At 42.4% G+C, this 23,861-nt stretch overlaps 1 protein-coding gene across 1 annotated transcript in view; it reads right to left on the bottom strand.

Annotated features, from left to right (window-relative positions):
• LOC139159394 (SRSF protein kinase 3-like) overlaps window positions 1-23,861 on the bottom strand; it is a 41,971-nt gene that overhangs the window by 3,468 nt on the left and 14,642 nt on the right. The window contains exons 4-9 of the mRNA XM_070736714.1: window positions 22,374-22,461; window positions 17,517-17,655; window positions 10,374-10,468; window positions 5,873-6,029; window positions 3,357-3,439; window positions 716-823 (exon numbers count right to left, since the gene is read on the bottom strand). Of these exons, the coding sequence (XP_070592815.1) occupies window positions 716-823; window positions 3,357-3,439; window positions 5,873-6,029; window positions 10,374-10,468; window positions 17,517-17,655; window positions 22,374-22,461 (670 nt within the window). The remainder of the gene's footprint in view (window positions 1-715; window positions 824-3,356; window positions 3,440-5,872; window positions 6,030-10,373; window positions 10,469-17,516; window positions 17,656-22,373; window positions 22,462-23,861) is intronic.

Below are 23,861 nucleotides of genomic sequence, written 5' to 3'. Positions count from 1 at the left end.
AGCTCCAACCGGAACAAAACTTTCTGTCCTAGAAGAGCTGCAAAAAATGAATCTAAATCACTTTCAAATAATTTAGAGATCTTAATTAAATAATTATGTTTTGTTAACTATTTGTATACATTTAACTTATTCGCTCCGGGAGAGGAATTCAGTCTCGTGATAATATCTTTTGCTTTTTGGGTAGTCTCTAGAACAAGAAGAAGGAACCATTTTTCTCCTAGAATGTGCCTATACTGAGGCACCGAGCAATATCCAGTGAAGGGCTACCAAAATTTTTACTACCACACTGTGGGCGTGGTTTATGCAGGATGCCCTGCATTTTCTTTCAATATCTTTCAGTGCAAATTGGGTGCTTTGGGGTGGAACTCCATTTTCACTACCCCACTGCATTCACCCACCCCCCATCCGGGCAGTAGCCCACCCCTGGCAATATCTGACATTGACAGGTAGTCCTCTAGTTACGACCATAATGGAAACTGCCCATTACAGAACTTCTGATCTGGGTCATAAGTCCCCTTCCTCAAATGAAGGACTGGACGAACATTGAAAATAAGAATAAATAAAAGAAGGCATTCCAGGGACTGGCCACCAACGTCTTATCTCTGGTAATCAGTTTATCTCTCCGATTCCACTCTAAACAGACAGACTGAAATTCCACAGGCCAGTATCACCATCACGTCTCTGCTAAAAAGATTACCCAAGAGTCTGGTCCTACCAAGCAGGCTGCGCTCCAAATATCAGCTGGGGTGCTGTAATCTAATCCAAGGAGGACCTCCACAGCTCTGTAGGGCTGGGTCTGGATCTTTTTGGAGAAGGGTTTATACTGGAACAGAACAAAAACAAAGATTGAGATATTGAGGGTGGATTTTTACATACCCCTTTAGATCCCAGTGATGTTTTAGTAACCCAACCATGAACCATCCCAATTACTGGGTGTGCTTAGACAGGATAATTTTGCCATGCAAGATCGTCAAAGAACACCTAATTTATTTGTGGAATTTAAGCTAGAGAGCCATCTGTTTGAAGAAAGGCAGAAGTGTTTAGATTTTCTTAGTTACGAGAAAAGACGACTAAGGCCGCAAACCCTCAGCAGAAGTTCCATTAACTTAGTTAATATATTTATTTCTGAGTAAGCATGTATTGTAAGAGATGTTTATAAAGATGGAGGCAGTGTTAAGATATTCATGAACTGGGAGAGCCAGGTTAACAAGGTCAGCCAATGAATAGGCATAGCAACTAAGTCAGCCAATGAGAGCTAAACACTTTCTGAGTCTGTGCAGAGAATTGAAACTGAAAACTTAAGCTTAAGGCTGGGCGTGGCTCCAGTCCACTCTGTACTTTCTGGGCTTGTCTGCTCTGCTGAAATGAAACTAACTCTCCTGCTTGTGTTCACTTGAATAAATGATCTACTTGTGGTATTGCACATATATTATTATGTTTATAAAGAAGTAATGAACCTAGCTGAATCTGTGTGTTTCTGGAAATTGGTTTTTCTGCAACAAACTCTTATGGGCCCAGAGCATACAGAAGACTGCATTGTAATTTAAGCTGAAGAGACTGCCTGTGCTTAAAAGAGAAACAAGGCAGAGATTGCAGGCTGGCTGCTGTTGAATTTAAGGAATGCGTGCACACAAACCGTTAGTGAAGGGTTTTTAAAGTCACCACTGATGCAATGGCATTTTAGGTGGATAGGTGCCATTTGTAATCCTAGAGCAGGGGCCTCCAACTGTGGTGACCTTAAGACTTCTGGACTTTAACTTCCAGCATGGCTGTCTGAGGAATTCTGGGAGTTGAAGTCCACAAGTCTTAAAGTTGCCATGTTTGTCCTGGAGAACTGTTCTCTCTCTCCTCTCTCTCTCTCTCTTTTAGTTGCTTTGTAGCCAGGCCTGACAGGTTCTAGTCTCCATGATCCAGTGAAGGGCCGCCGTCGCCAGCACCTACCGGCATAGTTCCCTCTAAGCTGAGCAGTGAGCAATCGCTCACTTAAAAATCATCATCAACTCAGAGTTTTCCAAACCTGCCCAGAAGCCGAGAAGGAAAGAGTGAGAGGGAAGGAGAGAGAGAGGGAGAGAAACAGATAGAAAAAAGAGAGGAAGGAAAAGAGAAAGAAAAAGAATGGGAATAAGGAAGAGAGAAAGAAAATCAAAATCTAGTTTGAAACTAGCTCAACTATTTAAGTGGCATTTTGATATTGATAGAGTTGCCCTATTATGAGCTCACTGTTATAGACACACAGTACAGTATTTTATTTTGAAATTCTCTGAGGCAAAACAGGGTGGGTTTTTTATTTGTTTGTTTGTTTGTTTATTTATTATTTCTGTGCCGCTCAGTCCCAAAGGGACACTATACTTTTCCGCCCCCCCCCCCAAAGAATTAGAGGGAACACTGCCTACCGGTATACCTCAGTGCTTCCTGGGGCTGGCTTGAGCGCATGTGCCTCCACTGTGCACGCCCCCGCTACGAGATTTCGCTTTTGCATATGCACCTCAATCAAAATCTTGTGTGATTTTGGTGATTTTCGACGATATTTTTGCTTCCGCGTAGGCACAAAAGCAAAAAATCAGTGAAATTGCTGAAATCGTGCAAGATTTCACTTCGGGCGCATGTGTAAAAGCGAAATCACACACGTGTACATATTGGGGGCACAGAGATGCACATATACAGTGTTCCCTCAATTTTCGCGGGGGATGCGTTCCGAGACCGCCTGCGAAAGTCAAATTTCCACGAAGTAGAGATGCGGAAGTAAATACACTATTTTTGGCTATGAACAGTATCCCAAGCCTTCCCTTAACACTTTAAACCCCTAAATTACAATTTCCCATTCCCTTAGCAACCATTTAGCTTATTACTCACCATGTTTATTTATTAAAGTTTATTAAAAAAATGTTTTTTAAAGGCAGACGAAAGTTTGGCAATGACATATGACGTCATCGGGTGGGAAAAACCGTGGTATAGGGGGGGGGGGGAAACGCCAAGTATTTTTAATTAATATTTTTGAAAAACCGTGGTATAGACATTCCGCGAAGTTCGAACCCGCGAAAATCGAGGGAACACTGTATCTCAATTTTTCTAACGGATCGCCAATCCTACCCGTACCGGGTGCAGGCCATCACTGCCAAGATCATGATGGGGATCTAAGTCATTTCTGGATCAAAGGCATCACATGCTGGTCAAGCCCCCTGTCCGCTTTACATGACATCAATCTGACATCTCAAGCCACTTGTACATTATTAAGGGCATGATTAAATGCACCCATGCTATAGCACAAGATATGTGTGAAACCATTCAAAGAGTTCTGCCCTTTTGGATGTGGGGGAAAGAAATTAGCATAAGAGGAGATGCTGGTATAGACTCACAGTCCAGCATGCACTTCCCAGGTCTGCAATTTTCACTCCCATTTTCATTAGGTTGCTGCAATCCAGAAGAGCAGCTGGGCCATCTAGAAAAAAGCCACACAAATAAAACCAGATTAAGATCTTTCTTGGAGGTCTAGCTTCGCATCCAATCAACCCCAGTTCATAACTGTTTTATATACACTGCTCAAAAAAATAAAGGGAACACTCAAATAACTCATCCTAGATCTGAATGAATGAAACATTCTCATTGAATATTTCATTTGCCCAACTATTCCATTGGCACAACCGCATGTGAAATTGATTGTCAATCAGTGTCGCTTTCTAAGTGGACAGTTTGATTTCACAGACGTTTGATTTACTTGGAGTTATATTCTGCTGCTTAATCCCAGTGGCCGATAAGGTCCCACAGAGTTGGCCTTCTCCGGGTCCCGTCGACCAAACAATGTCGTTTGGCGGGCCCCAGGGGAAGAGCCTTCTCTGTGGCGGCACTGGCCCTCTGGAATCAACTCCCCCCAGAAATTAGAACAGCCCCCACCCTCCTTGTCTTTCGCAAATTACTTAAGACCCACCTATATCGCCAGGCATGGGGGAACTAAGACATCCTCCCCCAGGCTTTTATATTTTATGTTTGGTATGTATGTGCTGTATGGTTTTAATTGCTGGGGTTTATATATGTTTTTTAATATTGGATTTGTTTTACTGCTATATTGTTTTATTATTGTTGTGAGCTGCCCCGAGTCTTCAGAGAGGGGCGGCATACAAGTCCAATAAATTATTATTATTATTATTATTATTATTATTATTATTATTATTATTATTATTATTATTATTATGTGTTCCCTTTATTTTTTTTGAGCAGTGTAGTAGCATTAACCCAGTGGTGAAATTCATTTTTTTTACTACCAGTTCTGTGGGCGTGGCATGGTGGGCATGGCTTGGTGGGCGTGGCAGGGGAAGGATATCACAAAATCCCTATTCCAAAGTGGGGTAGCCCTAGAGAACAGCCAGTGAAATCATTCACGGAACAGAGCCTGATTTGAAAATGCAGCCTGTCTCTGTATCTGCATACTGGTTCTTGCTGTCTAAAAGAAGGTTGAGGACCCAGAACCTTCCTTCTCAATATGGACTCCATTTCAGAAGTGGGTTCAGATGGTTCGCTCGGACTGATAGCAAGCCATTGGCGGTGTCACTGACATCTGTCAGTGTAGCTCTGTGGATGCCGCCATCTTTTGGGGGGGATTTTTTTTTGGAATTTGGTTTTTGGATTTAAAATTTTTTTTTTAATTTTTTTCCCGAATATGCAGAAGCTGAGTTTCTGGCACTGCGCATGCGTCGCCATTTTGTTTTGGACTTTGGGGAGGTGTGTGTGTAGATTTGTTGGCACTGTGCATGCATCATAAAATCCCCAACTACACAATCGTACACATTCAACCCAGTTAATCATACAACAGAGGTCAGAAAACACAATGAAGGGGGGAGGTAGTCATTGGTGAGTCTTCAGCATTTTACGGAAGGCAAGGAGGGTGGGGGCTGTTCGAATCTCTGGAGGGAGTTGATTCCAATCTGAGGTTAGTTGGGGGAAAGATCAGAAGCAAAGTGAATAAATATTATTTTACGGAAAGTGTAGTAGATGCTTGGAACAAACTTCCCGCAGATGTGGTTGGTAAATCCACAGTACCTGAATTTAAACATGCCTGGGATAAACATATATCCATCCTAAGATAAAATACAGGAAATAATATAAGGGCAGACTAGATGGACCATGAGGTTTTTTTCTGCTGTCAATCTTCTATGTTTCTAATAATAAAATTCCATTGAGGCCCAGATTGAAAAGTTGGGTGGGTGGGCACGAAACGTTTACTTCTTCCTGACTTTGTGTGGCTTTGTACGTGTTCCCTCCCGGGAGCTCCCTGAAACTCCTGAGAGAGCATGCGCTTTCTTTCTTTCTTTCTTTCTTTCTTTCTTTCTTTCTTTCTTTCTTTCTTTCGTTTGTTCGTTCGTTCGTTCGTTAGTTAGTTAGTTAGTTAGTTAGTCCAATATACAATGAAACATATAGAGATATAGGAGAGAAGATATAGGAGATATAGGAGAGACTATAGGTCAGGGGACGGAAGGCACTCTAGTGCACTTATGTACGCCCCTTACTGACCTCTTAGGAATCTGGAGAGGTCAACCATGGATAGTCTAAGGGTAAAGTGTTGAGGGTTAGGGGATGATACTACAGAGTCCGGTAATGAGTTCCACGCTTCGACAACTCGATTACTAAAGTCGTATTTTTTACAGTCAAGTTTGGAACGGTTAATATTAAGCTTGAATTTGTTGTGTGCTCTTGTATTGTTGTAGTTGAAGCTGAAGTAGTCTTTGACAGGCAGGACATTGCAGCATATGATCTTGTGGGCAATACTTAGATCACGTTTAAGGCGTCGTAGTTCTAAGCGTTCAAGACCCTTACAATTTGCTTCTTACAAATGGCTACCCTGTTTCCCATTCTCCACCCCTCCCAAGGCCAAACGTACCTCCTGCCCTGGGTTTGTGGTTTGCTCCCAGGCTGTGTTGCAAAGCAACCATGTTGTGCAGGCTTTCTTCGGTAACATACAGCAAGATGTTGTCTGGCTTGATGTCTGTGTGGATGATCCGACATTCCTTGTGCAGGAAATGTAAACCTTGGAGTATCTGCGTTAGCCAGATGCAAAAAGTAATCAGTGGCACAAATTCTGTCTACTGATAAAGACTCAGCTGTCACCCTCGATCCTTGGCAACGATCCTCCTCTGCAGGGCATATACCGTATTTTCCAGACTATAAAACACACTGGAATATGAGACACGCCTAAGTTTTGGAGGAGGAAAATAGGGAATCTGCTTACCAGGGATTCATCTGGCTAGTCTTTAGTCTGGTCAGCTTCAACAGACAGTGATACCTTGTCTTACAAACTTAATTGGTTCCGGGACAAGGTTCTTAAGGTGAAAAGTTTGTAAGACGAAACAATGTTTCCCATAGGAATCAATGGAAAAGCAAATAATGTGTGCAAGCCCAAAATTCACCCCTTTTGCCAGCTGAAGCACCCGTTTTTGCGCTGCTGGGATTCCCCTGAGGGTGCCCTCCATGGGAAACCCCACCTCCGGACTTCTGTGTTTTTGCAATGCTGCAGAAATGAGCGCTTCGCTGGCAATGGAAGTCCGGAGGTGGGGTTTCCCAGCGAAGGGAGCATCAGTGAAATCGCAGCATCGCAAAAACACCTAAGTCCTCAAAACCCCACCCACGGACTTCTGTGTTTTTGTGATTTCACTGAGGCTCCCCTCGCTGGGAAACCCCACCTCCAGACATCCGTTGCCAACAAAGCGCCCGTTTTTGCGCTGCTGGGATTCCCCTGCAGCATCACAAAAACACGGTGGGGTTTCCCATGGAGGGGAGCCTCAGGGAAATCCCAGCAGCGCAAAAACGGGTGCTTCTCTGGCAACGGAAGTACGGAGGCGGGGCATCCCAGCGGCAGCGGTGGGTTTGTAAGGTGAAAATAGTTTGTAAGTAGAGGCAAAAAAATCTTAAACCCTGGGTTTGTATCTCGAAAAGTTTGTAAGACAAGATATCACTGTATTAGTTTGCTGGTTTTGAGCCCATGTGCTTGCTTTTTATCACCTTGGTTGGGGATAAAAAACAATTTCTAAAACACTTCGCTTCTCTTTCTCTCTCTTTAGAGAGAGAAACAATGATAAAATCAAGCAAAGGAAGATTGCTTCACTTGTTAGCACCTGGTTAGGGCTGAAAAAAAGGCTCAGGTGATTGTCGGAAGGAACAGCAATGAACAAAGCGGGCAAAGGGAAGATTACTTAGCTCAGTGCTTCCCAACCTTGGCTACTTGAAGAGATCTGGACTTCAACTCCCAGAATTCCCCAGCCAGCGAATGCTGGCTGGGGAATTCTGGGAGTTGAAGTCCAGATACCTTCAAGTGGCCAAGGTTGGGAAACACTGACTTAGCTAACAAAGCGTGGAAGATAGTGTTAGCACCTTATTAGGGCTAAAAAAAAAAGCTTAATAAAAGCTACATTTGGTGTATAAGACTCACCCAAATTTTCAGCCTCTTCTAAGGGGGAAAAGAGTGCATCTTATACTCTGAAAAATATGGTAATTTCCTTGGCCACAGCCAGGTTCATAGTAATTTGCCCTTCTTTCGCTACCCAGTCTAGCTTTTAACTATCCAAAAACTATAATCATTTCTAACTCTGATTTACTTCTATGCTCTAGAGCTGAGGAATTCTGGGAGTTGAAGTCCACAAATCTTGAAGTTGCCAAAGTTGAAGACCCCTGCCCTAGACTGGGTTGCCCCAGCGTTAACCAGAAAAAGGTTGGCTTTGTTTATTCCTGAAAACTTATTTGTGTTTAAATTGTTCCTTCTAAAACCTCTGATTCTGGCCATGTGACCAGGTGGGAGTGGCTTGACAATCACGTGAAAGGGTGGCTTAAAGGTCATGTGACTGGGTGGGAGTGGCCTACCGACCAAGATAAGTTTTCAGATAGGTGATTGGACTCTTTTTCAGTTGATTAAGTCACAATATTTGAATAGCCACAAAAAGGACAAATGATAGACAGCATTGTTTGTTGAGGAGCACAGTTGCATTGTAAGGATTTGTACTGAACCCACAAGGTTCAGTATGATAACAGATTAGGCAAGTAGCTCAATTTTCTTTCATTGCTATAAAAGTTCAGTTCCAGATAATGATTAACATGATTAAAGTGTTTATGGGTAAAAACATACTATTTAATTATTTCCTGTTTTGAAAGTAATTAAGGATCATACTAAAATACTAGAGAAGGAAGGGCAATTAAAAAAACCTATTAAGTTTTCAATAAATAGTGCATAAACCTACTACCCCACTGCATGCCATCCCATGGGGCAACAGCCCATTACAAGTACTCGGACAGGAGTAGCATATAAATCCAATAAAGAAATATAAATATAAATAATATAAATATAAATAATATAAATGTAAATAATATAAATATAAATATAAATATAAATATAAATATAAATATAAATATAAATATAAATATAAATATAAATATAAATATAAATATAAATATAAATATAAATATAAATATAAATATAAATATAAATATAAATATAAATATAAATATATAAAAATATAAAAATATAAAAATATATAAATATATAAATACAGTATAAATATAAATAATATAAATATAAATATCTGTACTATTAACTCTGGCCCAGGGTATAACACCAGTCTAGAATCCATAAGGCCAGGGAATGACTATATACTGTACAGTGGTACCTCTACTTAAGAACGCCTCTACTTAAGAACTTTTCTAGATAAGAACCGGGTGTTCAAGATTTTTTTGCCTCTTCTTAAGAACCATTTTCTACTTAAGAACCCAAGTTCGGAAAAATTTCCCAGGAAATTTGAGAATGGCATGAAGGTGCGGCCAGTTTCCTGCCATTCCCCCTTTAATCCCGCCCATCTTGGGCTTTTCTGGGCTGCCATAAGAGCCTTTCGGTGGCACTTAAGGAAGCTTTGGCAGCCCAGAGCGAACGAAGCATTTCCCTTTCTCTGGGCGCTTGGAGAGGGAATAAACCTCTGCCAGTGGTCAGAGAAAAGAAACACTCCCTTCGCTCTGGGCAGCGACTGTCCTCCTCCTCCTCTTCTTCCTCCTCCTCCTCCCACCCAAATTCCGAGGTCCTATTTCTTTCCTAACAGGTCTGCACACGTTATTTGCTTTTACATTGATTCCTATGGGAAAAACTGCTTCTACTTACAAACTTTTCTACTTAAGAACCTGGTCACGGAACGAATTAAGTTCTTAAGGTACCACTGTAACGTTCAAACCCTGAATTCAACAGTACTCGCTCTCAAGGAAGCCAAGCGACTTCCAAGCTTTTGCCTCTGTCCTCTGGCTGCTCCTTTCGGCTCTTCCTCTGTCTCCCACTGGAGATAACAAATCAGGAGGTTGCGAGTTCAATCCTAGGTGGAGGCAGATGTAAGGGCAAGGGGTTGGACTAGATGACCTGGTCACAGAATGAATTAAGTTCCTGTTCTGCCGGGCTTTCTGGTAGGAGCCTCCCGAAAATTCAAGGGTACAAATTTCAGACACACACACGTTTGAAAATTCAAAACAATGTTATTTATCCCAAAATTCAAAATAAACTAAGCACTCTTTTTGTATTGCAAAGAGCACTCTTCCCAAAACAACCGGGTAGTCTGTACAATTAACCTTAAGCAGTCATTAAGTACTTAGCTAGCAGCTGTGAAGAAACTTCACACCCCTTCTTCTTCCAACGAAGTGAGACACACACACACCACACACACACGTTGCTCTGCTTTGGTTTCAAAGGCGTGAAAAATCAACAAAGTCCAGAAACCAGCAACACAGGATTCCTGACGAACTGTGATCAGATATTCTTCCACAACGGCCAAACCCACATGCTGCTATTTATAGCAGCAGCCCTAATTACTGGAGCCCCACCCAAACACAGGTGGCCGCTCTTATCTCCTGTAATATGTCCTTACTTGGTCTCTTCTACACATAATTCTGCGCTTGCGTGGATCCAAAACGTCTTCATTCAAATCAATGGAAGATAAGGGAGATTGACTGCCTGGGCTGTGTGCCAAGCCCCCCTCTGCCGAGTCACTCCCACCTTCTTCTTCGTCCGAGGAAACTAAACTCTGAACTGACTCTGTCGGCAATAACACAGGCCTGTGACATGTTGAAGTTTCCCCTGCATCCACCTCCACATTCCCTGGGGCAGGAGCTGGGCCAGAGCCAACCACAACAAATTCTTAAGTAGAGGTGCCACTGTATATGTACATATGTCAAAATCTGCAAGATGCAAGGTGTAATATTGTGACCGAAGCCCTGCCCATTGTGTGCATACCCGCAAAGAAAGTGGCGACACTTGACCCACAGTGCCGCCATCTGCCACTCCACAGATCTTGGCGCACCCACCACTCCCTCCCACCGATGCTCCTTTTCATTCTTCAGCTCTCAGGGGACGTTCCACTCACCTGTCGCATGGCCTTCTTGACAAAGGGCAGAGGGAGGCCTTGGGCACCTCGGATGTTCAGCAGAGTCTGCAACGAAGGTCCCAGCAGCTCCATCACTAAGCACACATGTGGGGCCAAGTCAGGGATCGACTAACTCAGAACGTTCCTTTAATTGACGGCAGGTTGCTTGCGATTCATCGGGCTATGTGAACCGGTAGTGCCAGTGGCAGGAAGCTCCGCTCACCCGCCTAGGAAGCTCCGCCCACACACCCAGGAAGCTCCGCCCACACACCCAGGAAGCTCCGCCCACCCGAGATGCTTCTGCACATCTGCAGAAGCATTGCACATGTTAAGGAGCACACGCGCGCAAACTGGTAATACAGTGTTCCCTCGATTTTCGCGGGTTCGAACTTCGCGGAATGTCTATACCACGGTTTTTCAAAAATATTAATTAAAAAATACTTCATGTTTTCCCCCCCCTATACCACGGTTTTTCCCACCCGATGACGTCATATGTCATTGCCAAACTTTCATCTGCCTTTAAAAAAACATTTTTTTAATAAACTTTAATAAATAAACATGGTGAGTAATAATCTAAATGGTTGCTAAGGGAATGGGAAATTGTAAATTTAGGGGTTTAAAGTGTTAAGGGAAGGCTTGGGATACTGTTCATAGCCAAAAATAGTGTATTTACTTCCGCATCTCTACTTTGCGGAAATTCGACTTTCGCGGGCGGTCTCGGAACGCATCCCCCGCGGAAATCAAGGGAACACTGTAATGGGTTTTAGAATCCACTCCTGCCTCTAATGCTGGCTTTGACCGCATTTGTTCTAATGGCCTGTTCTTGGGCTGCCAGTATCAGTCCTTCTGTCTCCTTTTTGAGTGTTCTACTTGTAAGTCATGACCAGGTCTTTTCTTTATCCACTTTGCCTTCAATCTTCTCCAAGAACTGGCCATGCAATGCTTTGTTCCGCCAACTGTATTATTAATTAATTAATTAATTAATTAATTAATTAATTAATTAGATTTGTATGTCGCCCCTCTCCGGAGACTCGGGGCGGCTCACAACAATAAAACAGTACAAATCCAATAGTTAAGACATGTTAAAACCCTTGATATAAAACACAATCGTATTACTCATACAGGCCATACATAAAGCGAAAACGGCCCAGGGGAATCAATTTCCCCATGCCTGACGGCAGAGGTGGGTTTTAAGAAGTTTGCGAAAGTTGGTCTAAAAAGGGGAGGGGAGGTGGCATGGAGATGAGAGGGGAAGTTTTTAGCATCCGAGTCCTCGGAGAGGGGCAGCATACAAATCTAATAAATTATTATTATTATTATTATTATTATTATTATTATTATTATTATTATTATTATTATTATTATGGTACCCCATAAAATGTCAACTGAGATATTCAAGGGCAAACCCAAGGTTATGGGTGATTTTCAGGCAAGGCTTTTGAGTCTGTTCTTGCTGCTGCTGCTGCTGTTTTTTAACATTTGCAGAGTTTAACTATATTTTCTGGCTCTCCACAATTAAGGCTGTAAGACAGGGTTGGTGGTCAGTTCTGTCTCTCTTCTCAACCTTTCTAATGCTGCGACCCCTTATGGTGGCCCCCAACCATAAGTCTAGCCCCAATTCTCCCAACAGAGCTTTACGCTGATTGGCAGGAAGGCCAGAGGGACACTCCCAATGTAAACGCCTGATTGGTCAGTTTGTAAAAATATGCTCCAAGGTGCCAGAATAGAAGCTTTAGTTCTTAACATTTTGGGAAATTTATCTTTTCCCCTGGTCTTAGGCGACCCCTGTGAAATGGTCATTCGACCCCCAAAGGGGACCCGACTTCCAGGTTGAGTCCTCAGAGAGGGGCGGCATACAAATCTAATAAATTATTATTATTATTATTATTATTATTATTAATAATAAAAATATATTATTATTATTATTATTATTATTATTATTATTATTATTATTATTATTATTATTATTGAGAACCGATGGGTCTTTTTATTTCTGGGAGATATGGATGACAACAACAAGATATCATCATCTAGGAATTTTACATTGTTATTATTTTTTTCTCACCTCTGAATTTACCTGATTTCAAGGCAACGATCAGGAGGATTTTCTGCTTTTTATCTCTACAAATGAGATGGGCAAAACAGCACTTTGCCCACAGTCATCAAACGAGGACAGTTTGTGGTAGAATAAGAATTTAACAGAATTAACAGAATTGGGGGGTTTAACAGATTAACAGAGTTGTAAGGGACCTTGCAGGACATCTAGTCCAACCCCCTGCCTAAGGAGAAAACCCATTATCTCTGCCTCTACCTAGGATCAAACTCACAACCTTCTGATTGTGAGGCAAGAGCTCCACCTCTAGGCCACAGTGGGGAAACCCGATACCATTAAGGCAAACGACTGTCCCACCTCTTTGCATCTAGTTCTCACTGAGGCCGAAGCCCGGCTTGAAGTTGTGAATGCTCCATCACTGCTGGAGGTTTTTAAGAAAAAAATTGAAACAATCAATCATTTGTCTGAAATGACGTGGGGGCGGGGGGTTTGACACACAGATGTTTGGATTAGAAGATTTTCAAGTTCCCTTCCAACTCTGTTATTCTGTTAAAATCTGTTCCTATTAATTATTTTATTTTATTTTTTATTTATTTATTTTGTCCAATACACAATACATATTGAAGAGGATAGACATGAGGTATTACATATAAAGAAAAGATATAAAAATAGAGGAGAAGATATATGAAAGGGAGAAAAGATATATGATATATGAGATAAGGAGAGACAATTGGACAGGGGACGGAAGGCACACTGGTGCACTTATGTACGCCCCTTACTGACCTCTAAGGAACCTGGAGAGGTCAATTGTGGATAGTCTAAGGGAGAAATGTTGGGGGTTAGGGGTTGACACTACTGAGTCCGGTAATGAGTTCCACGCTTCGACAACTCGATTGCTAAAGTCATATTTTTTACAGTCAAGCTTGGAGCGGTTAATATTAAGTTTGAATTTGTTGCGTGCTCTTGTGTTGTTGCAGTGGGTGCCAGGGATGAAATGCTCCTGGTTTGCTCGTGCCTGTCGGTCATCGGAGAGCCAGTCGGAAATTATTGCCCCTACCGGTTTGCTGTGCACGCAGCTTCTGTTGTGGTGAATGTGCAGTGTGTTTTTGCTTCCATGCAAATGCAAGAAGCAAACAAACACGAGAGATTTCAGCAATTTTTTGTGCTTGCACAGAAGCAAAAAAAACCCACATCAAAATGCTTCTGTGTGTGGGTACAAAGCCAAAAATATGAAAAATTGAATGAAAAAGATGGCGGCACCCAAAGGACTGTCACTGAAGCGGCCGCGTGCTAATTCTGGCAGCAGCTACCGCCGGTGCACAGTACATTACCGCACCAATCTACTATTGAGCACGAGGCTCCGCCCACTCGCCCGGATGCCACCATTTGGGTTCTTTTACCCTCTGTGTATGGGCAAAGCGTTCTGTGTATGCGCAGAGGGTAAAAGAAATACATAGGGTTCTCAATACATCAATAATTGAGAAATACATAGGGTTTTTTTAACTATAGTTTTTTAACGTATTAGATTTGTACTGTATGGTGTGTTTTTTAATATTTATTCTGTGATCTGCCCTGAGTTTTTGGAGAACGGCAGCGTACAAATCTAATAAATAATAATAATAATAATAATAATAAAATATAATAATAATAATAATAAAAAATATAATAATAATAATAAATATAATAATAATAAAAATATATATAATAATAATAAAAAAATATTATAATAATAATAATTATAATAATAATAAATATAAATATAATTTTTTATTTATTTATTAGATTTGTATGCTGCCCCTCTCCGTAGACTCGGGGTGGCTAACAACAATAATAAAAACAGCATATAACAAATCTAATATTTTAATTACTTAAAACCCTTATTAAAAACCAAACATACACACAAACATACCATGCATGAATTGTATAGGCCTAGTGGGGAAGGTATATCTCAATTCCCCCATGCCTGACGACAGAGGTGGGTTTTAAGGAGCTTACGAGGAGGGTGGGGGCAATTCTGATCTCTGGGGGGAGTTGGTTCCAGAGGGCCAGGGCCACCACAGAGAAGGCTCTTCCCCTGGGCCCTGCCAAACGACATTGTTTAGTTGACGGGACCTGGAGAAGGCCCACTCTGTGGGACCTAACTGGTCGCTGGGATTCGTGCCCGACTGGTGATGAAATACAAAATCCAGCATAGTGATCTCGTTTGCTGAGTTGTATTGACATAATAATAATAATATAATAATAATGATGATGATGATGATGATGATGATGATGATAATAATAATAATAATAATAATAATAATAATTTATTAGATTTGTATGCTGCCCCTCTCCGAAGACTCGGGGCGGCACGCAATCTTGCAAGGGACATGCGCAAGAGAGATTTTGGCAATTTTTTGTGCGGAAGCAAACAAATTGCAGAAATCTCAAGCAAGTGCGCATCCCCTCACAAGATTTTGCTGCATGTGCATGCGCAGAAGCAAAAACACACTGGGACGTGCATGCACAAGAAGCAAAGCTGTGCACACAGCACACCAGTAGCAACCGGAATGGGACTCCGCCCCTGTTCTGTACGTAATCTTGATTTCTGTTGGTAGTATATTTACTACTAGTAGTAAATATACTAAATGTAGTAATAATTTACTACAACAGAAGTTTGTTTGTTTGTTTAATTTGTACGACGCCCCTCTCCGTAGACTCAGGGCGGCTCACAGCAGTTATTTAATGAAAGCTAAACTACCTCCCCCTGCCTGTCTGCAGTTTTTCAACCAAAGCCACAAATTCACTGACAGGAGGGAACAGACTGAGGGACCATATTTAGCCAAGTTTCCTGTCAGGGGAAGGCCACGTTTTTTCCCCTCACACTGTCTGCCCTGAGAGAGAAATTGCTTTTCTGTCAGGCTGCCACACAGAGGTAGGAGAACAGCTGCCGTGCGGTTTCATCACCTCTCTGACAGGATCAGCCGTCTTGAGCTTTTTCCAAGCTGTCACCTGCTCCGCGGCTCCCAAGAACTGTTTCCATCCCAGTTCTCTGGGGAAAATGTGCCAAGAAAGCGCCTGCGTTCCTGTCACCTTCTCCATCTTCACCTCTGCTCTCTTTCCTTATGAAATTTATTTTTGCAAATGGAGTCTGAAGAGCAGATGCCGTTTCTCTAACAAATCTGGGCAAACGGCAACACAAACCCGCTTTCACGGAATATAATTTAAAAATAAAGAAACGCAAACGATATTTTATATTCTTCCCTTCGTTTTGCTGATTGGCCAGGCTGGTCCCAGAAGAGGGCCTTTTTTCCACAGCAGCCCCCGCACTATGGAAGAATGGCCCCCAACCCTGTTAGCCTTTTGCAGGACCCTAAAAAACCTGGCTGTGTTTCTCTGATTGGGGTTGCAGAAGGTGTTAAGGGCCCCATTTCCTGGCTGTATTGGTGACTAAATATCTTGCTCCTGTCCTATGTATATTTAAGTAGGATGTTTTTAATATTTTGGGTTTTAAAATGTTTGTGGTACTTTAAAATGTAATATATTTATTTTTGAATTGTAGCTGTCCAGAATCATTAACTGAGTTGGGTAGCTATAAAATTTTAATAAACAAGCTACCATCTATCTATCCATCTGCCTGCCTGCTTGCCTGCCTGCCTGCCTGCCTGCCTGCCTGCCTGCCTGCCTGCCTGCCTGCCTGCCTGCCTGCCTGCCTGCCTGCCTGCCTGCCTATCTATCTATCTATCTATTTATCTATCTATCTATCTATCTATCTATCTATCTATCTATCTATCTATCTATCTATCTACCTACCTCTGAAACCGCCTTCTACCGCATGAATCCCAGCGGCCGATAAGGTCCCACAGAGTTGGCCTTCTCCGGGTCCCATCAACTGAACAATGTTGTTTGGCAGGCCCCAGGGGAAGAGCCTTCTCTGTGGCGGCCCCGGCCCTCTGGAACCAACTCCCCCCGGAAATTAGAACGGCCCCCACCCACCTTGTCTTTTGAAAGTTACTCAAGACCCACCTGTATCTCCAGGCATGGGGGAACTCAGACATCTCCCCCAGGCTTTTTATATTTCAGGTTTGGTATGTATGTGCTGTATGGTTTTTAATTGTTGGGGTTTTTATATGTTTTTATTATTAGATTTGTCCCATTGTTACATTGTTTCTTATTACTGTTGTGAGCCGCCCCGAGTCTTCGGAGAGGGGCGGCATACAAATCTAATAAATAATAATAATAATAATAATAATAATAATAATAATAATAATAATAATAATAAAAATAATATCTATCTATCTATCTACCTACCTACCTACCTACCTATCTTCTATCTCTACCTATCTATCTAATCTATCTATCTGTCTATCTATATCTACCTACCTACCTATCCATCCATCTATCCACCATCTCTCTCTCTCTCTCTCTCTACCTACCTACCTACCTACCTCTACCTATCTACCTCCGTCTGGGCAGTAGCCCACCCCTGATTATCTACTATATAAAGTGTACGTACACACACACACGCACAGCTCTTCTAAAATTATACACATTCAACCTCATTTACTTCAATAGGAAAAACATACCCAGAGCCCAGAAGGGGAAAAAAGAAAAAAAAATGAAAGTTTTGCTACCGGTTCTGTGTATCTGACCAAACTTTTGCTAACGGTACTGTGTACCTGACCGTACCTGTAAGAGCCCATCAATGGTCATAGTCCATCATATCTGGAGCAGGGGTGGGTTCCTACCAGTTCTGAGTGGTTCTCCCGAACCTGTAGTAACCCGCTGGTGACGTCAAGGTGATGTCACCGACCCAGTTTGGTTGATGCCGGTCCTCCATCTTTAAAAAAACCTTTTAAAAAATTTTCTGCGTTTTTTCTTCTGCTGTCCATGCAGAAGCCGAGATGCCAGCACTGTGCGTGCGATCGCCATTTTGTTTTTGGCATTTTTATTTTTAAAAAATATTTTTCTGTTTTTTTGTATTGCCCATGCGCAGCCACGTGGTGTGGCCACATGGCACAGGAGGAAGCGAAGCGGCAGCGCATTAAATTGGAACCCGCCCCTGATCTAGAGAAGACTCGGTTGGAGGAGGAGGCATTCAAACAATGCACGTCTGGCTTGGCGGCCTGGTGGTGGTCCCTGTGCTATCAACCAAAGGATATGGAAACCATTTTCTCCGATCATTTTGAAATCATCCAAAAGGTGGATGATGTAATCGCTGCCCCGGTCTTTCCTCCTCTTGCTGTTCACCTGTCGAAAGAGGAAACAAAAGGGTTGACGCAAAGAAGAAAGCTACAGCCACTTTCTCTCGTAATCCTAGAAGAGAAGGATTTAGGGGTAGTGATTTCTGACAGTCTCAAAATGGGTGAGCAGTGTGGTCGGGCGGTAGGAAAAGCAAGTAGGCTGCTTGGCTGCATAGCTAGAGGTATAACAAGCAGGAAGAGGGAGATTGCGATCCCGCTATATAGAGCGCTGGTGAGACCACATTTGGAGTACTGTGTTCAGTTCTGGAGACCTCACCTACAAAAAGATATCGATAAAATTGAACGGGTCCAAAGGCAGGCTACAAGAATGGTGGAAGGTCTTAAGCATAAAACTATCAGGAAAGACTTAATGAACTCAATCTGTATGGTCTGGAGGACAGAAGGAAAAGGGGGGACATGATCGAAACATTTAAATATGTTAAAGGGTTAAATAAGGTCCAGGAGGGAAGTGTTTTTAATAGGAAACTGAACACAAGAACAAGGGGACACAATCTGAGGTTAGTTGGGGGAAAGATCAAAAGCAACATGAGAAAATATTATTTGACTGAAAGAGTAGTAGATCCTTGGAACAAACTTCCAGCAGATGTGGTAGATAAATCCACAGTAACTGAATTTAAACATGCCTGGGATAAACATATATCCATCCTAAGATAAGATACAGAAAATGGTATAAGGGCAGACTAGATGGACCATGAGGTCTTTTTCTGCCATCAGTGTTCTATGTTTCTATGTTTCTAATGCAAAGCAGGGAGCTGCAGGACAAGTGGGACGGGGTCCCCTGGGAGGGGAATGGAGCAATGCCTTGGGGGGCACGTGACCCCAGGAAACAGGCTCTTTTTTTGCCGCAGGGAGTAGGGTTTTTTGCCCCGACAATAGCACACAGCACAGAGCAGAAGATAATCAGGATAATCAGAACTGCAAAAAAACCCAATTGCTGCCAACCTACCTTCCATTGAGGACTTGTATACTGCACGAATCAAAAAGAGGCCGGGGAAAATATTTACTGATCCCTCACATCCTGGACACAAACTTTTCAACTTTTACCCTTAAAATGTCACTACAGCGCACTGCACACCAAATCATCTAGACACAAGAACAGGTTTTCCCCCGAATGCCATCACTCTGCTAAACAAATAATTCCCTCAGCACTGTCAAACTTTTTACTAAGTCTGCACTTCTATTTCTACTAGTTTTTCTCATCATTCCTATCTCCCACTTAGGACTGCATGACTGTAACTTGTTGCTTGCATCCTTAAGATTTTTATTAATATTGATTGTTTCTTCATTGCTTATTTGACTCCTATGACAATCATTAAGCGTTGTACCTCATGATTCTTGACGAATGTATCTTTTTCTTTTATGTACACTGAGAGCATAGGCACCAAAGGCAAATTCCTTGTGTGTGCAATCACACTTGGCCAATAAAGAATTCTAATTCTAATATGAAGTGCAGATAACAAACCCTTCAGAGACACCATGGAAAATATTTAACAGGAATGAAAAGAAAGGAGAGAAAGAGAGAGGGAGATAATGAGACAAACATAAGTCTCCCAAAAGCTAAGAGGAGGAAATGTGACGAAGCATATGTAGCGCTTGGCTTCACTGTGACTATGGTGGGAGACGAGGAAAGATCAGTATATTTACTGTGTCTAAAAATATTGATAGCGGACAGCATGAAGCCAAATAAATTAAGGCGTCATTTAAACACGTTATACCCCAATCACGCTGATAAGCCACTTGAGTTTTTTCTGCGAAAACGTGCTGAATATTGCAAACAATCATCCCAGTAGAGAGTAATAATAATAATAATAATTATTATTATTAACAGAAAATAATTGAGAAACACTAGCTTACAGGAAGAAAGATTTGATTGAGGGTTAAGAAAGAGTTCTGGAAATGTAAGAGAAGCTTATCAGAGAAAGTTGAACGAGTCCAAAGACGGGCTACAAGAATGGTGGAAGGTCTTAAGCATAAAACGTATCAGGAAAGACTTAATGAACTCAATCTGTATAGTCTGGAGGACAGAAGGAAAAGGGGGGGACATGATCGAAACATTTAAATATGTTAAAGGGTTAAATAAGGTTCAGGAGGGAAGTGTTTTTAATAGGAAAGTGAACACAAGAACAAGGGGACACAATCTGAAGTTAGTTGGGGGAAAGATCAAAAGCAACGTGAGAAAATATTATTTTACTGAAAGAGTAGTAGATCCTTGGAACAAACTTTCAGCAGACGTGGTTGGTAAATCCACAGTAACTGAATTTAAACATGCCTGGGATAAACATATATCCATCCTAAGATAAAATACAGAAAATAGTATAGACTAGATGGACCATGAGGTCTTTTTCTGCCGTCAGTCTTCTATGAAAGTAAGTACCAGAGCCCTGGTGGGTTTTACTTTTCGGGATGCATTCCACCAGAGGCTAGATAGCCATCTGTTAGGGATGTTTTAATTTAAATTCCTTCACTGAACAAAAGTTTGGACCGAAGGACTCCTGCCAGCCATATAATTGTACAGAATTCATGCAAATCACTCATTTTTTATTTGAGTGTCTTGAACTCTCCTCGGTCTGCCGTTTAGGGATAATTGGAATCTAGATTTATGTACATGAGCAGGCCCAGGAACAATCCAGCTTGTTCTTTCTTGACGGAACACAGAAAAGGTGGGCTTGTCCTTCGCACACCGAGCCACCACTTAGACACACTGATGGAAGCGGCTGTGCATGAGAAATAACAGGTTGGCCTCAGATGTTTCTATAGGCTCCATCACAGAAAAATTATTGCCTGTCTCGAAAAGGCTTGGGAAACAAGGTGGGATAAACTAACAGGAACATCTGGCTAGACATCTTACATGTTTTGCTGTTTGACAATCCTCCCGGTGACTTCACCTGTGCTCCTCCTTCCCTGCTCAAGGGGGATGAGTGACATGTGGACCAGGTAGGGACTGCAAGGAAGAGCCTTCTCTGTGGTGGCTCCGGCTCTATGGAAGCAACTACCTCCAGAGATCCGTATCCTCCCCACCCTACTGGCCTTTCACAAAGCGGCAAAGACCTGGCTGTTCCAGCAGGCCTGGGGCTGTTGATCGAATGAGATACTGCCTATATTAGGCCATCACTGAAAGTGAGAACTATGTGTGTGTTATTAGGGTTTTTAATTAAATGTAAAAATTAATTGAAATTTAAAATTTAATTAAAACCAGCAAATAGTTGAAACATGCAAAGGATCAGGAGGAGATTCTGCAGGACAGATGGACCACTCTGATGGGCCAAAGTAGACGTGGCCCGTCAGGATTTCCCATATGTGATGACGAACCTATGTGGCACGCAGAGACATATCTGCTGGACACGAGCCGTTGCCCTAGTTGAGGTCCAACGTGCATGTGTGTGCCGGCCAGCAGGCTTTTGGCTCACAGAAAGGCGTGGGAGGGCATTTTTGGCTTCCAAAGACCCTCTGGGGAGATGGGGGGAGGGCGTTTTTATCCTCCCTCGCTCCAGGGAAGCTCTTGAAGCCTGGGGAGGGCAGAACACGAGCCTACTGGGCCCACCAGAAGTTGGGAAACAGGCCGCTTCCTGCCTCCAGAGGGCCTCCAGGAGATGGTGGAAGCTGTTTTTGCCCTCCCCAGGCATTTAATTATGGGTGTGGGCACTCACACATGCACAATACTGCGCACGCACGCTCTTTCGGCACCCGAGGAAAAAAAGGTTCGCCATAAGGTATAACAAGCAGGAAGAGGGAGATTATGATCCCGCTGTATAGAGCGCTGATGAGACCACATTTGGAATACTGTGTTCAGTTCTGGAGACCTCACCTACAAAAAGATATTGACAAAATTGAACGGGTCCAAAGACGGGCTACAAGAATGGTGGAAGGTCTTAAGCATAAAACGTATCAGGAAAGACTTCATGAACTCAATCTGTATAGTCTGGAGGACAGAAGGAAAAGGGGGGACATGATCAAAACATTTAAATATGTTAAAGGGTTAAATAAGGTCCAGGAGGGAAGTGTTTTTAATAGGAAAGTGAACACAAGAACAAGGGGGCACAATCTGAGGTTAGTTGGGGGAAAGATCAGAAGCAACGTGAGAAAATATTATTTTACTGAAATAGTAGTAGATGCTTGGAACAAATTTCCAGCAGATGTGGTTGGTAAATCCACAGTAACTGAATTTAAACATGCCTGGGATAAACATATATCCATCCTAAGATAAGATACAGAAAATAGTATAACGACAGACATACTAGATGGACCATGAGGTCTTTTTCTACCATCAGTCTTTTATGTTTCTATCACTGCCCTATTCCTTTATTGGTGTTGACAGTCGGCTCCCTTTAGTGTGTGAGAAACACTTGGAAGAACCCTCTGTCTGGAATGAAAAAGTGTTGCTTGTATGAGCAGGGGGTTGGACTAAAAGACCTCCAAGGTCCCTTGCAACTCTATCATCTTGTTAGCAACAGCAATAGCATTTTTATTTAGTGCTTTTAAAGCCCTCTCTCTAAGTGGTTTACAGAATCAGCCTATTGCCCCCCAACAGTCTGGGTCCTCATTTTACCCACCTGGGAAGGATGGAAGGCTGAGTCAACCCTGAGCGGGTGGTGAGATTTGAACTGCTGAACTATCGCTAGCAGTTAGCTGAAGTAGCCTGCAGTGCAGCACTTTAACCACTGCGCCACCCCGGCTCTTAATGTTATTCATTGATACAGTACTTACATAGCGAAGGAGCATGACTTCATCCAGAGCTGCCTCAGCAAAATCCTCCCCTCCTTTGGGTACCTTCACTGCCACACACCTCTTTTTCCTGGAAATAAAGCACACTGCTTAAAACTGGTTACAGAATAAACTACAGTGGTACCTCTACTTAAGAACTTTTCTAGATAAGAACCAGATTTTTTTGCCTCTTCTTAAGAACCATTTTCTACTTAAGAACCCGAGCCGGGAAAAATTTTCCAGGAAATTTGAGAGCAGCATGAAGGCCCGGTCAGTTTCCGCCATTCTCCCTTTAATCCCAGCCATCTCGGGCTTTTCTGTGCTGCCAGAGGAGCCTTTCGGTGGCAGTCCAGAGCAAACAAAGCATTTTCCTTTCTCTGGGAGCTTAGAGAGGGAATAAACCTCTGCTAGCGCCCAGAGAAAAGAAATGCTCCCTTCGCTCTGGGCAGTCCAGAGAGAACGGAGCATTTTCCTTTCTCTGGGCACCACCTCAGAGTCCCAGAGAGCCCAGAGGTTATTTTTTAAGCCTTAAGGTTTTGGATTTTTTTTATTCCTCTCACCTCACCTTCTTTCTTGGGCAGCGACTGTCCTCCTCCTCTTCTTCCTCCTCTTCCGCCTCCCACCAAAATTCCAAACTTTTATTTCTTTCCTAATGAGTTTGCACACATTATTTGCTTTTACATGGATTCCTATGGGAAAAGTTGCTTCTACTTACAAACTTTTCTATTTAAGAACCTGGTCACGGAAAGAATTAAGTTTGTAAGTAGAGGTACCACTGTATCTTTTTTCTTGGCTTTGGGTCGCTTTGAATTCCACTGACTGCTGTTTCGGACATTGGCTTACATTTCCCCATCTGGCTAGGGAATTCCAACTGATGAAACCTGCTTCCAAAGGGCCACCTTTAAAAGTAAAATGGGACGTGATGGTTTCCTTGAAAGAATTGAGTATTGAAGTGGATAGGTGTGGTTGGAGCTGGTGAGGTACAATACAGAAAGGACGGATATCTCCTAGCCAAACACAGAGTAGGAAATAGATGTGATGGAGGGGAATGAGGACGCGGATTGTGGGGGCAATACGCTGGCTCTGTTAAAAAGTGCTATTTCTAACATGTTGTAAGCCGCCCTGAGTCTAAGGAGAAGGGCGGCATAAAAATTGAATGAATGAATGAATGAATGAATGAATGAATGAATGAATGAATGAATAAATAAATAAATAAATATGTGCTGGACAAATGTCAGATGCAAATAACCAGGATGTCAGTGTTCCAAATAACATCAGAGAGATAAAACAGAGTCCAAACCTTGGCTTTATTCCAAGTTCCAATTTATTAACAGAGACATGTTGGATACAAACTGTAGTCAACCCGATACTAACTTTTCCTCCAGTTCTCCACCCAGGTTAAGATTCATCCCTCGTCCCCACACCCACAAGTTCATCACACGGACCACTCCGGTTCTCTCAACATCTTTAAAGCCCTACATGTCATTGGAC

The sequence above is a fragment of the Erythrolamprus reginae genome, chromosome 2, assembly GCF_031021105.1.
Source record: "Erythrolamprus reginae isolate rEryReg1 chromosome 2, rEryReg1.hap1, whole genome shotgun sequence".
In the NCBI taxonomy this organism is placed as follows: domain Eukaryota; kingdom Metazoa; phylum Chordata; class Lepidosauria; order Squamata; family Dipsadidae; genus Erythrolamprus; species Erythrolamprus reginae.
The sequence above is the reverse complement of the archived record's forward strand: the minus strand, read 5'-3'. Positions and strand labels throughout refer to the sequence as shown.